Source organism: Lathamus discolor, chromosome 3, assembly GCF_037157495.1.
Source record: "Lathamus discolor isolate bLatDis1 chromosome 3, bLatDis1.hap1, whole genome shotgun sequence".
In the NCBI taxonomy this organism is placed as follows: domain Eukaryota; kingdom Metazoa; phylum Chordata; class Aves; order Psittaciformes; family Psittacidae; genus Lathamus; species Lathamus discolor.
The window spans coordinates 17,566,590-17,582,759 of NC_088886.1; the positions used below are offsets into that span (position 1 = coordinate 17,566,590).

The following is a 16,170-nucleotide window of genomic DNA, read 5'->3' on the forward strand; positions in this document are numbered from 1 at the left end:
CCAACCTGACCCCTGTCACAAGCATCCCCACAGGGGCCAACCCTGGGTTCCTGCCAGTGGGCTTTCCCTCCAGGGATAGGCAGGGCAGGCAGCAGCCGCCCTGAGTGTGAGGAAAGGATTTTCTTCCAGGCAGGCTGTGCATGGGAAAGCAGTGCTATGCTCCCCCTGCGCCGTCCCAGTCCAGCTCCCTGGGACGTTAAATTGAAAGCAGCAAACCGAGTGGGGAAAACAGCTGTGGGCCCCGGCCAGCAGCCATTTCCTCTGGGCCAGGAGCTGGAGCCGGTGAGAAGCCGGGCTCTGTGCTGGGAAGGCTGGGAGGAGCGCAGCGGGAAACAGACCTTTCCCTGCACCATCTGGCCAAGCTCCGGCCACCGCCACCATTGCCTGCTCCTTCTTCAGGAGCAAATGCCCCTTTCCTCTGCCTGCAGCTGCTTTTAGGGTGCTCAGCTTTTTTGGTTGCCTCCAAAATGGATCCGGGCCCACCCCAGGGTGTGGGGTTGGTGAGGCTGTGATGCTGGGCTGGGACTGTGCAGGTCCAGGGTCATCCCAGGCTTCCCTTGCCCTTGCTGGCATCCACAGCCAGTGACGCTCCTCAGCAAAACACCTCGGTGTGGGTCGCAGGAGCATTTGGACCTAGTGCTTCCTTTTGGTCTGTGTAGGTACCTGGGCAAGCGGGTTGGGGAGGCCAGTGGGCACCAGGCACGCTGCAGTGCAAGCTCTCACACTGCAAAGCTGCCCTGGAGGGGCAGGCGGATGTCCCCTCCAGGAGTGAGGGATGGAGGCAGAGGCCCTTCAACTGACCCTAAGCCTGTGCTTCCTCAGCATCACAGCACCGGGGTCTCCCGCTGCTTCCCATGAAAGGCAGCCCTGGAATGAGCACAGAGCCCTACCCACACCCTCCCCCCAGCCAGGCCCCCCGCGTTTTCGATGGGGAATGTGTGGAAAGGACCAGGGGGAGCTATTAATGATCCAGAGAGCGTTCAGCACGGATGCTTTCGGGCGGAGGGGCCTGCAGGTCAGCACATGGTTTGGATTTGGCCTTCCCCCTCCCTTCAGCTAATTAGGCTGAGCACAAGAGAGCATTCCCAACGGATGCCGAACACGTGCGCGGCACAAGCATCACCTCCTGCGGGGGTGAGGGGGTGAAGAAGGCTCCCGGGGGTGCGTGAAGCAGCCAGGTACCCCAGGGAGGTACATGGGAATTTGGATGCGGAGGGAGGGAAGGAGGTTTTAATGAAGGGGTTTGAACTCGTTGTCTGGCCTGGGTTCAAAGAATGCAAGAGCAGGAATCACGCGCATAAATGCGGGTGGTGGGAAGGGGCTGGCGGGCGGCCAGCAGGACCGAGGTTTACTGCAGCACAGGGCTCCTGCTCTCCCTGCGCTGCCCGAGCCCGCAGTGGTGCCCGCCTCTGCCCTCCGGCTCTGCAGGGCCACGGGAAAAGGGGGATCCCTTCCTCTCTTGCACCCCCTTACCTCTCCCCAGTACCCAGAGACACCCTCAAACTGTGTGGTGGGGTCACCTGGGGGGCTGTGTGTTGGCTGTGTTATAGCCAAAAGGTCACCACCAGGTGACAACTGTGTCCCCTACCTTGCTCCAGCCATGAGAGCCCCAGGCAAGCAGAAGGAAAACAGGGCTGGGGGCTCCAGGAGCTGCCATTTTCAGGCTGTTCCCTGTCTCTTTGTGGAGCAGCAGCTTGCAGCTTCTTGGTGATGCTGGAGGGAATGCGGTGCCACAGGCACACAGGAGAGGAGCTGTGGCTATGTTGGCAACTGGTGACACCAGCGTAGATGGGGATGTGAGACCATTTAGATGCACGCAAATCTCATTTCATGGGGGAAACCCTGGCCCAAAGCTCTCACCCCTTCACTGCAAAGCCAAATGTTTGAAATGCTGAGGGCACTGCCAGCTCTGGAGGGATGGGGATGCCGCTGGGTATCCCTCCCACCAGGAGCCACCCTGCAGCTCAGCTGCCACCCTGTCACTCCCCATGACAGTCTCCAGCCTGGCCGCACAGCCTGGGGAGTACAGGGATGGAGCACTTCACCCAAGGATTCCTCTGGCTCCTGGTTGGGTCCTGGTGCAAGGGACAGTGCCAAAACCAGGATGTGAGTCTGAAACCGGTGCTCAGTGAAGTCCTGTCCCTGGCTGGGGCTCCTGGCAGCTGGCAGCTGGAGTCGATGCAAATGAAAGCCTCCCACCACCATGGTCCTCAAACCACATGGATGAAGATCTCAAACCTGCTGTGAATCCACACCAGCAAGTCCAGCAGCCCACAGGGCCAGGGCCATCCGTGAGCACCTCCAGCATCGCAGCGTGGTGTCGGAAAGCAACACCGGATTTCCCAATCCAGCTGAAAGCTCTTCAGATGTTCTGCTGCTTTGATTATTTGACAGACCATGTTTTTTAAATTATTCTTGTATAAATATTTACGCATTTTTACAAGAACCATGCTTTGAGCAACAGGCCATGGCAGAGGGGAGGGGGCTGGATGCTGGATTGCTCCATCCCTGTTTTGCAGGTCAGCTGGGGCTTGAGCAGGGCAGACCGGGGGGGATGCCGGGTTGCACCCGTGCCTGGACCCTCGGCGCTGCACACTTGGTGCTGACAGCTGCCTCCCAAACAAGAAGTGACTGGTTGGTGTGATCCTGCCCCTTCCCCTCGCTCCCCAGCTTTCCCCTCCCAGAGGAGCAGAGCCTGGCCAAGCACAGGATGGGCTGGGAGCCAAACTGCCTGCTGTGGGGTGCACGCTGCCAGCTGCTGCTGGAGCCCCACGCAGCCCCACACACGTCCCAGGCCTTGTCCCTGGCCTCGTGCCTGGCCCCTTTGCCTGGCCAGGTCTGAAAAACACCTCCTGCAGCCACCCCGAGCCAAGAAAGCCCCTTCACTGCCCTGCCACCGGGCAGCAAGGCAGGGACATAGCTGCTGGCAGGATGGAGACCACTGCCCTGTTCCCCACAGCCACCCTGGGTACAGCTGCTTTGTCTCCCACTCCAGCATTGCACCCCAGCACAGCCTTTGCATCAAGGAGAACACGGTGGGTGCCAGGAACCCCTGCGGGCATCCTGGAGAGGGAAGGGGGTGGACGGGGTGGGGGGCTCTGAGGGCAGCTCCTGCCCCCATGTCTGCTCCCGCAGCCCTGGGGCCAGGGCAGAAAAGCCTCCTGCTGTCGTGGGGACCCTGGCCGCCAGCCCCGTCCTGCTCCCCAGGACTGTTGCTGTGGTTTTTGGGAAGGATGAGGGTGAGCTCCCCCCCTCCCCCACCCACAGATGGGATCCACAACCCAGGCTTGCGTTTTCCGCCGAGCTCAGCAGAAATTCACTCAGAAGGTCAGTGACCAGAGAAAGGGACGATCCATCATTAAATAAATTGTTTTCATTTCCCAGGATAAAGGGGAGGAAAAGGGGGTGGAGGGAGTGTGTGTGTGTGTATGTGTGCGTGTGTGTGTGTGTGTTGGACCGGGACTGAGAGAAGAAAGAGCACAAGGCAGGAAAACCACCCCCCGCGCTCCCTGCCGTTAGAGCCCCGGCTCCTTCTCCGTGCTCTCTCAGGGTTTTTACAGCCAAAGCTCTTAATGTGATTATAATAATTATTTCTTTCCTAGCATTTCTTTCTTAATAAACGGCCTCTTCTGAAACGTCGCCGGGGAAGCCAAGGCTCCAGCTGGGCCCTGGCCCGCAGGAAGGCGCAGGGGCTGGGGGAGCGTGCGAACGCGCGCGGGTGCGTGCAGGCAAGCACGTGTGTGCGGGAGCGTGCGGGCGCCCGCGGGGGCACCTCGGAAGGGGGTGACTCCAGGGCAGCGTGCGGGCTGGGAGCACCCCGTGCTGCCGAGGGACAAGAGAGCAGGGGGCTCCTCTGCGTCTCTCATGGTGCGAGCGCCCCACTGAACCCCCCTCACACCCCTGCTTTCCGGACCCTTTCTGTGCTACCCCCCAGCTCCAGGGCCAGGCTTTGAAATCTGTTGAAAAGAAAGCCTTTTTGCCAAAATAAACAGCCTGTCATGTTAAATCACTCTCCCTTCCTCTCTACCTCCCCTGCCTGCATCCCCTGTCTCCATTCCAGCCTTTTTGCCGGGGGCCATGCCACTTGGGGTGAACTCCTGACTCAGGCAGTGCTGGGGCCGTTGCAGAGCCAGGGTGCTGGGGCAGAGCATCACCTACCTCCTGCATCCCAGTCTCCAATGCCAGCTCCTCCACCTGCCAGCTCAAACACCTGATGATGTCTTTCTGTGGCAGTGGCATCTCGCAGGACCCAGGGCTCAGCAGTGACACTGCACATGGCATTCTCAAGCTCACCATGACCCAGCAGTGTGTGCTTGCAACCCAGAAAGTCAAGTGTGTCCTGGGCTGCATCAAAAGCAGCGTGCCCAGCAGGTCGAAGGAGGTGATCCTGCCCCTCTGCTCTGCTCTCAAGAGAATCCCTCTTCAGTCCTTCATCCAGATCTGGGACCCCAACACAAGAGGGATGTGGAGCTGCTGGAGTGAGTCCAGAGGAGGCCACAAAGATGCTCCTAGGGCTGGAGCACCTCTGCTATGGAGACAGGCTGAGAGAGCTGGGCTTGTTCAGCCTGGAGAAGAGAAGGCTCCACGGAGACCTTAGAGCAGCTTCCAGTGCCTAAAAGGGCCAACAAGAGATCTGGAGAGGGACTTTTGACAAGGGCCTGCAGTGACAGGACAAGGGGGAATGGCTTTGGGCTGACAGAGGGGACATTTAGATTAGATTTAGGAAGAAATCCTTCCCTGTGAGGGTGCTGAGGCCCTGGCACAGGCTGCCCAGAGAAGCTGTGGCTGCCCCATCCCTGGCAGTGTTCAAGGCCAGGTTGGATGGGGCTTGAAGCAACCTCGTCTAGTGGAAGGTGTCCCTGCCCATGGCAGGGGGTTGGAACTGGATGAGCTTTAGAGTCCCTTCCAACCCAAACCATTCTGTGATTCTATGATCCTATGGAGGATCAAGCTGGGTGAGGGATGCCAGGGGCTTGCTGCAGCCACCTATACACCCCTGCCATGTCCAGTGATCCCATGCACTGCTTTTTTTTCCCCCTGTTTCTTGCTTGCCCTTGCTCTTTCAGGGTTGTTTTCTCTTTCCTGTCTCTAATGGAGCAAAAATTCGTAGAACCATAAAACGCTGAGATGGAAAACAAGCGATTAGCTCATTCAGCCCTGCCCCTCTGCCAGTGCCAGGCCATTCCCCACCAGCCTCCCAGTGACTCGTTTGGACTGAGCACCATGCGCTCCAGCCGTGTCTTCCATGGCCTGACATTCCTGCTAGGAAATCTTCCTCAAAGTCTCACCTCCAGTGGTGACATGCTATGTATGAACACATCACTGGGTTACATGTCCTGGTACTGCTCTGAATGCCGGGCCCTGCACTGTGCCTGGTCATGCACTTGCCCCAGCACAGTCCCCCTGTGCCTGGCAGCACTGGTAGCTGCTCCTCAAGGGCCTGATCCTGGTCCCTTGCCTGTTGAGGAGAGGAAAAGAAAGGGGAAAAGGGAAAAAAAAAAAAAAAAAAAGGGAAAAGGGAAAAAAAAAAAAAAAAGAAAGGGAAAGGAAGAAGGGGAAAGGAGAAAGTTAAAAGGGGAACAAGGAAGGAAAAAGAGAAAAGGAAGTGGAAGGGGAAGAAGGGGAAGGGGATGGGGAAGGAGAAGGAGAAGGGAAAGGGGAAAGGGAAGGAGGAAGGTAAACGAGGAAAATAAAAGGGGAAGGAGGAAGTAAAAAGGGAAAGGAGGAAGGGGAAAGGGTAAGGCTCTGGCTTGTGGGAAGGGGCAGAGGGCATGATTTGCAGTACCTATCTCTCTATGGTGGCACCAGGAGATCCACAAAGTGTGAGGGCCAAAGGCAGTGAGGAGCTGGAGGGTCACATCACACTTGCTCCTCCTGGCACCGAAGCTCTAGCACTGATGGGAGCAGGACATCAGGGTTGTGCTGTTTCCCCTACAGCATCAAGCTGCCCGAGGGGGCAGCCTCATCTCCCCACCCTGATCAGCCAGTGGGTCACCCACCATCCCCAGGAATCACTCAATAGTTAGGGTTGGAAAAGACCTGAAAATCGTCAATTCCAACCCCTCTGTCATGGGCAGGAATGTCTCACACTAGACCATGTCACCCAAGGCTTTGTCCAACCTGGCCTTGAACACTGACAGGGATGGGGCATTTTCCACATCTGTAGGCAAGCTGTTCAAGTGCCTCACTACCCTCACAGTAAAGAACTTCTTCCTCATATTTAACCTGAGCTTCCCCTGTTTAAGCTTAATCCTATTCCCCCTTGTCCTATCGCTAGAGTTCATGATGGAGAGTCCTTTACGGGCACGGCATGCACCTCCCCTCTCCGGGATTTGTGGGGGTGCAGGAGGACTGGGGTGCAGAAGCAGGAGCCAGCCTTTGCCCTGTTGTGGCCAGAGCTGTCCTAACGCCACGGGCTGGGCCTGCTCCGGGCAGCTCTCTGCAGGGGGGAGGTGAGGAGGCCCGGCTCAGCTCCGCGCTCAGCCCTTCGCTCCGCAGCATCTGCTCCTCCTGGCGGCGGCTGCGCTGGGGACCGCCGGCTCCCGCTGCCCGCCGGATCTGCGCTCGCAAGCGCCGGTTTGCGCGTCCCCCCGCGGCGATGCTCCCCGCGGCCAGCGCTGCCTCCGGCAACCGCGCCGATGGGACCCCACGGAGACCGCGGGTCCGGTGTTACCGGGTGACAGCGGGGCCTACTGGAGGGGAGCCTGGCCGGGACCAGGGCTCTGCCAGGCCGACGGGCACAGGGGTCTGAGCGCATCTGGTAAGCTTGAGACTGAGCTTGAGCCTGAGCCTTGCGTGTCCACTGGCTGGGCATGGGTCTGTGCTGAGCACCTCCATGGTGGTGTGGGGTCCTGCAGCCCTCCCACAGCCACCCCAGCATAACGCAACACAAGCTGGGAGCAAACTTGCCCAGACTGCTCCAGGCAGCTGAGATGAACTGGGCCAGGGTGGGAGGGCGGTGGGTTGCCTTCATCTGTCAGTGGCTGTGAGGGGATGTTGCTGGCACGCAGCCTGGGTGCCAGGAGAGGAGTGGGAGACCACAGCATCGTCCTGGTGTGACCCACTGGCTGAGCATTCCTTATCACACCCTTGGACCGCCTGGCGGGCCACGGTGTGACTTGATTCCCCACCCTGGGTCTGCCCTGGGAGGACATGGTGCTCCCAGCAGCTCTCCCTGGCATGTGCCCAGCGGCAGCGCTTGTCAACGCCTGGCTGTGACTTCCCTCCACCCACCCTGCGCTGGCTCCCAGCCCTGCTCTCCCTGCCCACATACTTTAGCTCCTGCTCTGAGCAGGCTTGGGACAGCCGCAGAGCTGCCACGGCAGCCAGAGCTTCCCACTGGCACAGCTCCCTTGGGGCAATCATGCCCCATGAGAGGCAGCGGCTGGAGCATTTCCAGCAGGCTGAGGACATCCTGCTGACCCTGCTGGAGGATGCCCATGCCAGGGAGCCCTGCTTCCTTGTGGACTATGCCTTGTGGAAGCCTTCGAGTTCTCTTCTCTGTGCCTCCGAGGATGCTGCCACTATGGAAGTCCCCCTGTGAACTCACAGCGATGCCCTGCAGGTGGTTGCGTTCTGGCCTGGGGACACCCCAGTCAGGCACCATCTGGGACTGGACACCTGTGATATCTGGAAGTGTTCTGGGGGCTGACTTGGAGGACTGGACCAGCGCTGCGTGTGTGATGGAGCAGGAGGGTGGTGCGGGGTGCGTGGTTCCAGTCAAAGTCCTCCAGCACCTGAAAGAGCTCCTTGTTTTGGCCATCGTGCATTGCCAACGCTGCTTCCTGCTTCAGCCAGGTGTGGAGGCCAGTGGGACGCTTCCCTGGCTGGGAGCTGCCTCCAGCACGGCTGGGGAGCCCAGCTTGGTGGTGGTTCCTGTTCAGACAGGCTGGGGCACAAGTCCCTGTGTGCGTGGCCCATCCAAAGCCTGCATAAATGAGCAAGCACCCTGCCATGTGCTGGGACAGGTTTTGCCCTCAGCTAAGGAAGGGGAGATGCAAACTACTCCCTGCCATCCCACAGCACTCACCCTTCGGACTGCTACTACCCCGGGCTGATGGCACTCTCCTCGGCAGGCGGCAGCTCCGCACAGCGCTCACACACCTCTGCCTTCAGTCCTCAGAGAGCGTTTCCTCAGGGATTCGGTGTGCTTGGCTCCCCCAAACCGCCATCTCTCCTGGACTCCAAGCGCCTCCTGCTGCCTGGAGGGGGCTGTTTGGAGAGTGAGCTGGAAGTGCATCAGGACTTGACCAGGACCTTGGGGCCGGACCACGGCCTTCGGGCATGGGTCTGACCCCTGCATGGGCCCCCAGCTGGGAATGGTGTTCCTGGGAAGGACATGGTGGGAAGGGCCCCTGGGAATGCCCTTAGGGGGTCCCATCAGCTCTTCATGAATTTTCATTTTCAAAGGAGCTTCTTGAAGTAAATCTTAGCCCTGATGGGAAGGTGATGTGAGAGGACCAGCAGGTCTAGAATTCTTAACCCAGCCCTAGCAAGCCCACTTTTCCCTCCTTTCTCCATGTTCAAGACAGAGCCCTGTGTCTTCCTCTACCCCCACAGCCTGAGACCTTTCCTGGTCCATTTTTCTTGGACTACACTGTTTGTGTTGGCACTGTGCAGCCACCCAGCACCATGGCCCTGTTCAGCTGCTCAGGGCTTCCTGCTGAGCCCACACCCGCTGGCCCTGAGCCCTGCTAAAGCGATGCTCCTTCCCGAAAACCACACCAGTGGAGTTTGGAGAAAGGCTTTTGCTGGGGAACCACAGCCAAACCGCAGCATTGGAAGGGGATGAGTTGAGTGGGGTGAGACGTGCCCATGGGCTTTGCAGCACACACCTGGGTTCAACCCACAGGACTGGTTGCGGTAACCTCCTAACCACAGCCAAACCTTTCACATCTAAGTGATCTCAGCGCTGAAAATCTGCAGGAAGATGCCATCGTGCTCTCCCTGCTAATCCATGATGGATGGAAGACCATCCGCTTTGACATTGTCCCCGTGGTGAAGAGGTGGCAGGAACTGCTCCAGCTCAAGGGGCAGCAGAGTGACAGGGGCTTCCATGAAAACAGCCTCTGAAAGGCCACGGAAGAGGCCTGCTACATCCCTGCCTCTCCCCATTGCTGCTAGTGAGCAGCTCAGCCGTGCACAGGGCAGGGTGACCTTGCTCTGGGGATACCCCATGGCTGGCAGCACATCCAGGTGCAGGCAAAAAAGGGGATGGGAAAGTGGAGGAATATGTCAGCAGGGGGGTGAAGTCATCCCCTCAGGATACCAAACCTGCTGTCCGGTGTGTGGGAAAAACCTCAGCCAGGTTCCAAGCAGCTCAAGGAAACAGGGGAGGAGGATGTAACCGAAGGAGGCCCCCCGTTGTTCGTGGGAGCTGAACCCTGGCCACATGGAGGGTGGCAGCTCTCTGATCCTTGCTCGGGCTTCTGGAGCGAGCCTGGGGGTCTGACAGCAGCAGCGTGATGAGGTGCCTGCCTGGGCGGACTTGGGAGGGAGCGATGCTGGGATGACACACATCTTGCCTGCCAGCACAGCTACCCAGCCCCAGAGGGGGCCCAGGCATCCAGCTGGACCAGCCCAGGATTAGTTTGGGCACAAAATGGCCCAACTGGATGCCTGGCCCCTCCTTGGGGCCTCTCCAGGGCTGCCTGCAGCCCTCCCTGCCACATGTTGTAGGAAAGCACAATCCTGCTTTGCTTCCCCTCCTGTCGCTCCCGGAAAGGCAGAAGCTGCTCATCAGCGTTCCCATGCTGCAGTTCCCCAGGTTCCTCTTAGCCAGATGTGGGTATGGGAGGAAGATCCAGGATGGTGCATGCCTGAGGCCATGTGGGTGGCTGGGGGGGATCCCCATGCGTTCAGGTCATTGCAGGTATCCTCTCCCCAGCTGCGAGGATACAGGTCTCCCAGTTTCTCAAGCCAAATCCTCCACTGCACACACTGACAGCTGGTAGGCAGAGCCCAGCACCCGAGTCCTCCTGCAGCTCCCCACTGAGGACAGGTCCTCCTGGAACACAGCCTACTTGGACATCCTGCTCAGCCAGGAAATGCCAGACCCTCAGCTGGTATTGCAAGGCAGAGCGTGGCAGTGCCAGAAACCACCTGGGTCGGACAGCTTAGGGTGTGCTGGAGTTTGGCCCCCAGCTGCTGGCATGTGCTACCCATCCCCATTGGAGGCTGTGGGAGGATGGAGAGGCTGGGGCACGGGGCTCAAGCAGAGCAGGGAGCCCTCTCCTGTCACTCCCCACCTGCCTCTGCTTAGTTCCACATGTACCAGATCCAGGATGGTGCACACCACTCGGGAATGTGCCAGCTCCTCTCCAAGATCCTGTGATAAATCCCTCAGCAGAGCTGAGAGGGATCCTGCTGCCACCCCATCTAGGTGTCTCAAAACTCAGGGGGGGTGCAAGGTATGCTATGGGGCCAGGGAGCAGGATGCTGCCATGTTGCTTTATTGAGGAAAGATGGTGCTGGAGGGCAAGTACATGTTTGCTGCAGCTGGGTGGGCATGCACGGCCTCTCTGCTCCCCTGGTAGAGCAGGGTGCCAGGGCAGGTTTCATCCCAGGGTGCCTAATCTGGGGTGGGGGGTGGCTGTTGTCCTGCCTGCTCCCCTGGTAGAGCAGGGTGCCAGGGCAGGTTTCATCCCAGGGTGCCTAATCTGGGGTGGGGGGTGGCTGTTGTCCTGCACTGTTGGGCTCTGGTGCAGGTTGATGGTGGTGATAGGGGAAGTGTCCTGTGCACAGATCCTGCATGCAGCCCTCACGTCAGCTTCAGGTGGGGCTGCCATGTGCTGATGCCCGGGAGCAGGGGAGAATCTGGGGGGCCAGGCCAGCAGGGTGGGAGTGACCCTGCACAGGTACTGGGAGAAGGGGTTTTGAGCCAGGCCCTGCATCTGCCAAGCCACAGCCCTCACCTCCACATCCCCTGCTCTTCCAGCTTCTCCTGGCTCTGGCTTGGGTTGCTGGGTGTTGTGGTGTTTCCTGCCGGCATCCTGGGGAGGGGGGTGCTTACAGCCTGCTGCGGCGGCAGCACCTCAGGGCATCTCGCAGGGCGTGCAGCACTCGGTCCACGTTCCTGCTGGTCGAGTTGCAGCCCATGAGGCCGATTCGCAGGACCTGGGAGAAGGGAGAGTGTTTCCCTGCTGTGCCCAGCTCTGTATGCATGCTCTGCGAGCAGAGTGGCTTGTGGCAAAGCACAGGCTCCGTGTGGAGCAGGGTCACGGCAGTGTGCGCTGCTGGGTGTAAGTGCATGTGCACAGCTCCCTGTTTGCTCCTATTTTAACACACAGTTCCTCTGAAGATGTGTCACCCTGCTAATTATGTGCGCGGTTACTCAATTACTCGTGGCAATTGTGTGTGGTTAGGAGCCGCTGTGTGCAGCTGCAGGGATGGGATGCATCCAGCTGTGTGTTTGCTGTTTGCAGCCAGGGAGCGCCAGTCAATTGTGGGGCACGGGTGCAGCTCCAGCTGGGTTTGGTGCCCAGCCGTGGGCAGTGGGAGGGGAGCACGCTGCCCACCTTGCCCACTGAGGGGCCCAGACCCCCGGAGATCTCGATGGCATGGTTGTCCATGAGAAAGGCTGTGATCTCCTTCCAGTCGTAGCCCTCAGGCACCCTGACAGTGGTGATGGTGGGAAGTCTCGCTTTCTGGGGAAGAGAGAAACTGGGTTAAATATGCATCCCCTGGCTGTTGCCCTATCCCTCAGTGAGCCCAGCAGCCTGCCAGGAGAGAGCATCTCTGGGTGGTGAGTTTTTTCTCCAGTATCAAAAGCTGCTCAGGCACATCTCCATGTTCTCACGCTGCCCCTGCACCACGGTGGTGGGCTCGCCCTTCACTCACCTCCTCCTTCACAAAGAGCTCAAGCCCCAGGTCGCGCAGCCCCTGGCACAGCTGGGCACAGTGGACCCGGTGGTGCTCCCAGGAGTTCTCCAGACCCTGCAGGAAGAGAGGAGGGGGAAGGTCCCTGCCGCTGGTGGATACCTCCTGGCACCCACCACTCCCCCAAGCCCACCAGCACTGCTGGTGCCCCCCTGTCTGCCTGCTGCCACTCACCAGCTCTGCCAGCATGGCCAAACCTTCCCGTAGGCTGAAGAAGCTGTTGATTGGAGCCGTGTGGTGGTACCTGCAAAACCCAGGGAGCGCTCAGGTGGGTTCAGCCCAGCCCATCGCAGAGCAGTACTGCAGCTCATGGTGGGGGGAACCAGGGCTCGGCGTCCTCCCTCCTCTTCACACAGCGCAGCGAGGGTGCACTTGGTGACTTGGTTCTGGAACACTTGGTGACCAGAAGACAGGGTGATGGGAAGACAGGGGCCCCAAGCTGGGGCAAAAGGCTGTGGGTGGGACAGCTGCAGCCATCTGTCCTGGGACAGCCTGCCCTCACCTTCGCGGCTCTCCATCACAGCCCCAGTAGTTTGCCAGCCAACGCATGTCCAGGTAGAAGGATGGGGGGTTTGTCTTCCTCCTTAGAATCTTCTCCCTGGTGAAGCAGAGTGCTGAGGAGGAGCCAGACCTTGACCCAACCAGCTCTGGAGTGGGTTCAGTTCTGCAAGAGGGCCTCTCCAAAGAGAACACAGTGGCTCCAGCTGCTATGGCTGCCCAGATATAGGCAGGGCTCTGACCATACAGAGCTGCTGCTGGGTGCACTCTCCAGAGCAGGGCTGGAGCAGATGTCTGGCAAAGCAGGGGGTTGCCAGCCCCATTGCCTTTCCCCACGTCGGTGCAGGGTTGCCCCTACCTGGCTTGCTCACTGAATGAGATGGGCGCGCTTCCAGGGGGGGCATTAAGGACTTTCTGAGACCCCGAGTACAGGATGTCGATCTCTGCTCAAGAGGGGAGGCAGCTATTTAGGTACCAGAGGCTCACAGCGGGGTCACGCTGAGCCCCCCCAAGCTCAGGGAAGCACAGAGTGCACATGCTGCAAGCCCCATTTGTGTCTGGCCTGCCCCAAGCACACCTGACGCTTGGTGGTTCCCCAAGGGGAACAGGTTCTCTGACTGCAGCTGGACCAGTTTCTAGTGCTGCTAGCCCGAAATGCGAGCAGTGAGTCTGATTCCACCTTCCCTTCCTCCTTTGTCCTCCCTTGTGAGCCCCCTTGTCCCCTGAATGCCCGTGATGGCACTGTGGCTCTTACCCTGCTGGTCCATGAAGATGGGAGCTCCCCCGAGTGATGCCACCGCATCCACAATCAGCAGGCAGCCATGCCTGTGTGAAGACAGAGCTCAGCCTGGTGCCCCCGCCACCCCCTCTTGACACCTTTCTGCCTGCAACCCCTGCATCCTTGTCTCCCCAAGGCCACGTGTCTCACTGGCAACCAACAACTTCCAGTACAACACAGCCAGAGAAGAGCCAGGGCATGTAAACCCCCGTGCCCCAATCCCCAGTGATGATGTTGGGGTCCTGCCAGCCCCCATAGGTGCCCACTGTGCACTGACCGGTGGCACAGCTTGCCCAGCCCCTCCAGCGGCTGCAGAACCCCTGTGGAGGACTCGCCATGGGTGATGAAGAGCACTGAGGGCTTGTGCTGTACCAGGCCCTGTGTGAAACAGGGGGAAGGTGACTGACCTTGGGGCCAGCTTGTACCCACTGCCCTGCACCATGGCCAGCACTCACCTCCTCGATGTCCCAGGGAGTGAAGTACTCGCCTGGGGGCTTCAGCAGTTCACGTACACTGGCTCCTGGGAGACATTTGGGCAGAGGCAGAGTGAGGTTTTGGTGTGCCTTCACCTGGGCAGTCACCCGCTCCGTGGGGGAATTGGTTATGCACGAGCCATGAGCATGGCCACCCACAGGGGATCTGGCCTCCCGTGGATTTGCTCAGTGGAAAAGATATAAACCACTTAACTGGAGGGACATCACCCTGGAAAAAACCTGGAGCGCTCTCTGGCTGCAGAAGCCATGTCACTCACTGGACACTGCTGCCGGGATGGGGACAGCAAGCCAGGGGTCACAATCTGGCATCCCCCCCACATGCGTTTCTGTGAGCCCCGCTGGTGCCATTTGGCTGTCCCCGGCATACCCAACCTCCTGGCGATGTCGGCCGCACGCTGTCCCCAGATGCCATTGACAGCCACCAGCACTGTGTCGTCATGCTCTACCAGGTTGAGGAGGGCAGCCTCCATAGCACAGTGGCCAGTGCCGCTGATAGCCAGGGTCAGCTGGTTCTGTGTCTGGAAGGCGTACTGGATGCCCACCTTAATGTCATCCATCACCTGTGGAGACAGGGGACTGGCTGGCACCACTATTGCCCTCCCATCCCCTCATGGGAGGTGAGGAAGAGGCGAGGAGGGGAGGAAGGCTGGGCCGGGGCAGCTCACCTGCAGCACCTCGGGGTGCATGTGGCCCAGGAGCTGCCGGCCGCTTGCAGCCAGGATGCGGGGGGGCACGTTGCTGGGCCCCGGCCCGAGCAGCAGCCGCTCTGGCACGGCCAGGGGCCGGAGCAGCCGCTGGGGCGGGAGGACGTGGAGCAGGTTGGAGGCCATGGCGTGGCGAGTCCGGAGGGGAGCAGCGGAGGCTGCCCGTGAAGCAAGCAGCACCGCAGCGCAGTGCATCCCGTGCCAACAGAGACCAGCTTTCCAGTGGACCCTGACCCCAGGGCTCGGTGCTCCCTCCAGTGGTCTGGACTCTGCCCCCGGTCACCTCCTTGTCTGGTTAATGTGACACCAGCACCAACCCTGCTGTACCAGGCCCCTCATCTGGGGGGATCCACACTTGCTAGTGCTGAGGGGGATTGCTCCTCAGGTATGCCAGCTCCTGGCACCCGCAAGCACCCACACAGACCCCATCCCCCTGGCTCCCAGGACGCTGTGGTTGATGGCTCCCAACACCATCCCGGCAGGTGGGATCCCTGCTCCTGAGCACACAGGTTCTGTGCCATGGGATGTTTGAGCTGGGACTGGCACAGTCACAACTCCTCCAGCAGCCCAAAGCTCTTGTTGGCCGGGTCTCCCTGATCAAGGACCTGCCCTGCAGAAGGACGCCTGGCTGAGTGACTGCTGCCCAGAGGAGGCTGCCATTACAATGATTTGCCCGAGGTGCTGCAGGTGAGCTGCAGGGGACATGGCCGCAGTCCCTGCTGCAGTGAGCTGTGTGCTCTGTGGGCTCAGCTTGGCTCGGGGGCATCTCAGCATGTCCTGATGATGCCACAGGCCACGTGTGCCTGCTACCTGCCCCATGTGCCCAAGGCCCATCATATCATGTCCAACCTCCAGCAAGTCTTTGTCATCCCTCCTCTGAAACATGAGCAAGCTTACCACTGCCAGCTCCTGGCGGATCCAGGAGCAGGTTGCTGGCCGGAGCAATGTTTGAGCTGGGTGGAAAGTCCCCCTGGCAAAGCTGGCACTGAAGGCTGGTGCTGGAGTCATTTGGGTCAGGGATGTGGGGCTGGCAACAGTGCCAGGTGATGGCACTTCTGGCTGGGCAGCTGGATGGTCATCTCTGAGAGGAGCTGGGAGCTGGCATGGCTGACACTGCTTGGAAACCACAGATAGCCTTGGGACTGCTGTCATCATCTACCAAAGTGAGGACAAGGAGTCCTAATGTCCTGAGAGATCCTGAGATCCTCATCCTGTGCTCCAGCCACGTGCTCCTCTGGACGAGAAGCTGTGGCTGTCCATCCCTGGCAGCTTTCAAGGCCAGGCTGGATGGGGCTTGGAGCAGCCTGGTCTAGTGGAAGGTGTCCCTGCCCATGGCAGGGGGTTGGAGCTGGGTGAGCTTTAAGGTGCCTTCCAACCCAAACAATTCTATGATCCTGTGACTCCACACCACCAGGACTGCTGCCCGATGTTTGCAGCATCGCGAAAACACTCAGTCCCCAAAAACATCAGCAGGAGAGACCCACGCTGCTGTGGATGGGTGGATGAAGACACCTCGGCTGCCTGTCCTCCAGGGAGATGTGTGTGAAGTGTGGGGCAGGGCGGGTCATGCGGCCCCCGGCGGGCATGGAGGAGGCAGGGAGGATGCGCTGCTGGAAACAGCTGGCCGCCGGGGCGTGATCTCCTTTCCGCGCTGGGTTTAATTCCGCCGCGCAGACGGGCAGGGAGCGCCGGGTGCTGCGGGCTCGGCGGCGCCGGGGGGTGATGGAATTCTGCCGGAGGTGGATCCGGCAGCCGGGGCCGCAGGGGCTGGGGCCGGGGCTGGGGCCGGGGCAGGGGCCGGAGCGGGGCTTGGGGAAGG

The 16,170-nt window shown here is 60.0% G+C and overlaps 2 protein-coding genes across 2 annotated transcripts; one reads left to right on the forward strand and one right to left on the reverse strand.

Annotated features, from left to right (window-relative positions):
- Positions 1-7,363: 7,363 nt before the first annotated feature.
- Positions 7,364-10,333, forward strand: MAB21L4 (mab-21 like 4). Its single transcript, XM_065672993.1, is given in 5 exon segments — positions 7,364-7,629; positions 7,631-7,907; positions 8,881-9,122; positions 9,887-10,064; positions 10,262-10,333. Coding segments are annotated over 5 exon segments (1,035 nt in total).
- Positions 10,334-10,601: 268 nt separating this feature from the next.
- AGXT (alanine--glyoxylate aminotransferase) lies at positions 10,602-14,591 on the reverse strand. Its single transcript, XM_065673836.1, has 11 exons — positions 14,313-14,591; positions 14,015-14,207; positions 13,609-13,673; positions 13,431-13,531; positions 13,130-13,200; positions 12,734-12,818; positions 12,380-12,475; positions 12,052-12,121; positions 11,839-11,934; positions 11,517-11,645; positions 10,602-11,115 (listed from the first exon to the last, which is right to left on the reverse strand). The coding sequence occupies exons 1-11, from the start codon at positions 14,544-14,546 to the stop codon at positions 11,008-11,010; spliced, it is 1,248 nt and encodes a 415-aa protein (XP_065529908.1). The 5' UTR covers positions 14,547-14,591; the 3' UTR covers positions 10,602-11,007.
- Between the last annotated feature and the right edge of the window lie 1,579 nt (positions 14,592-16,170).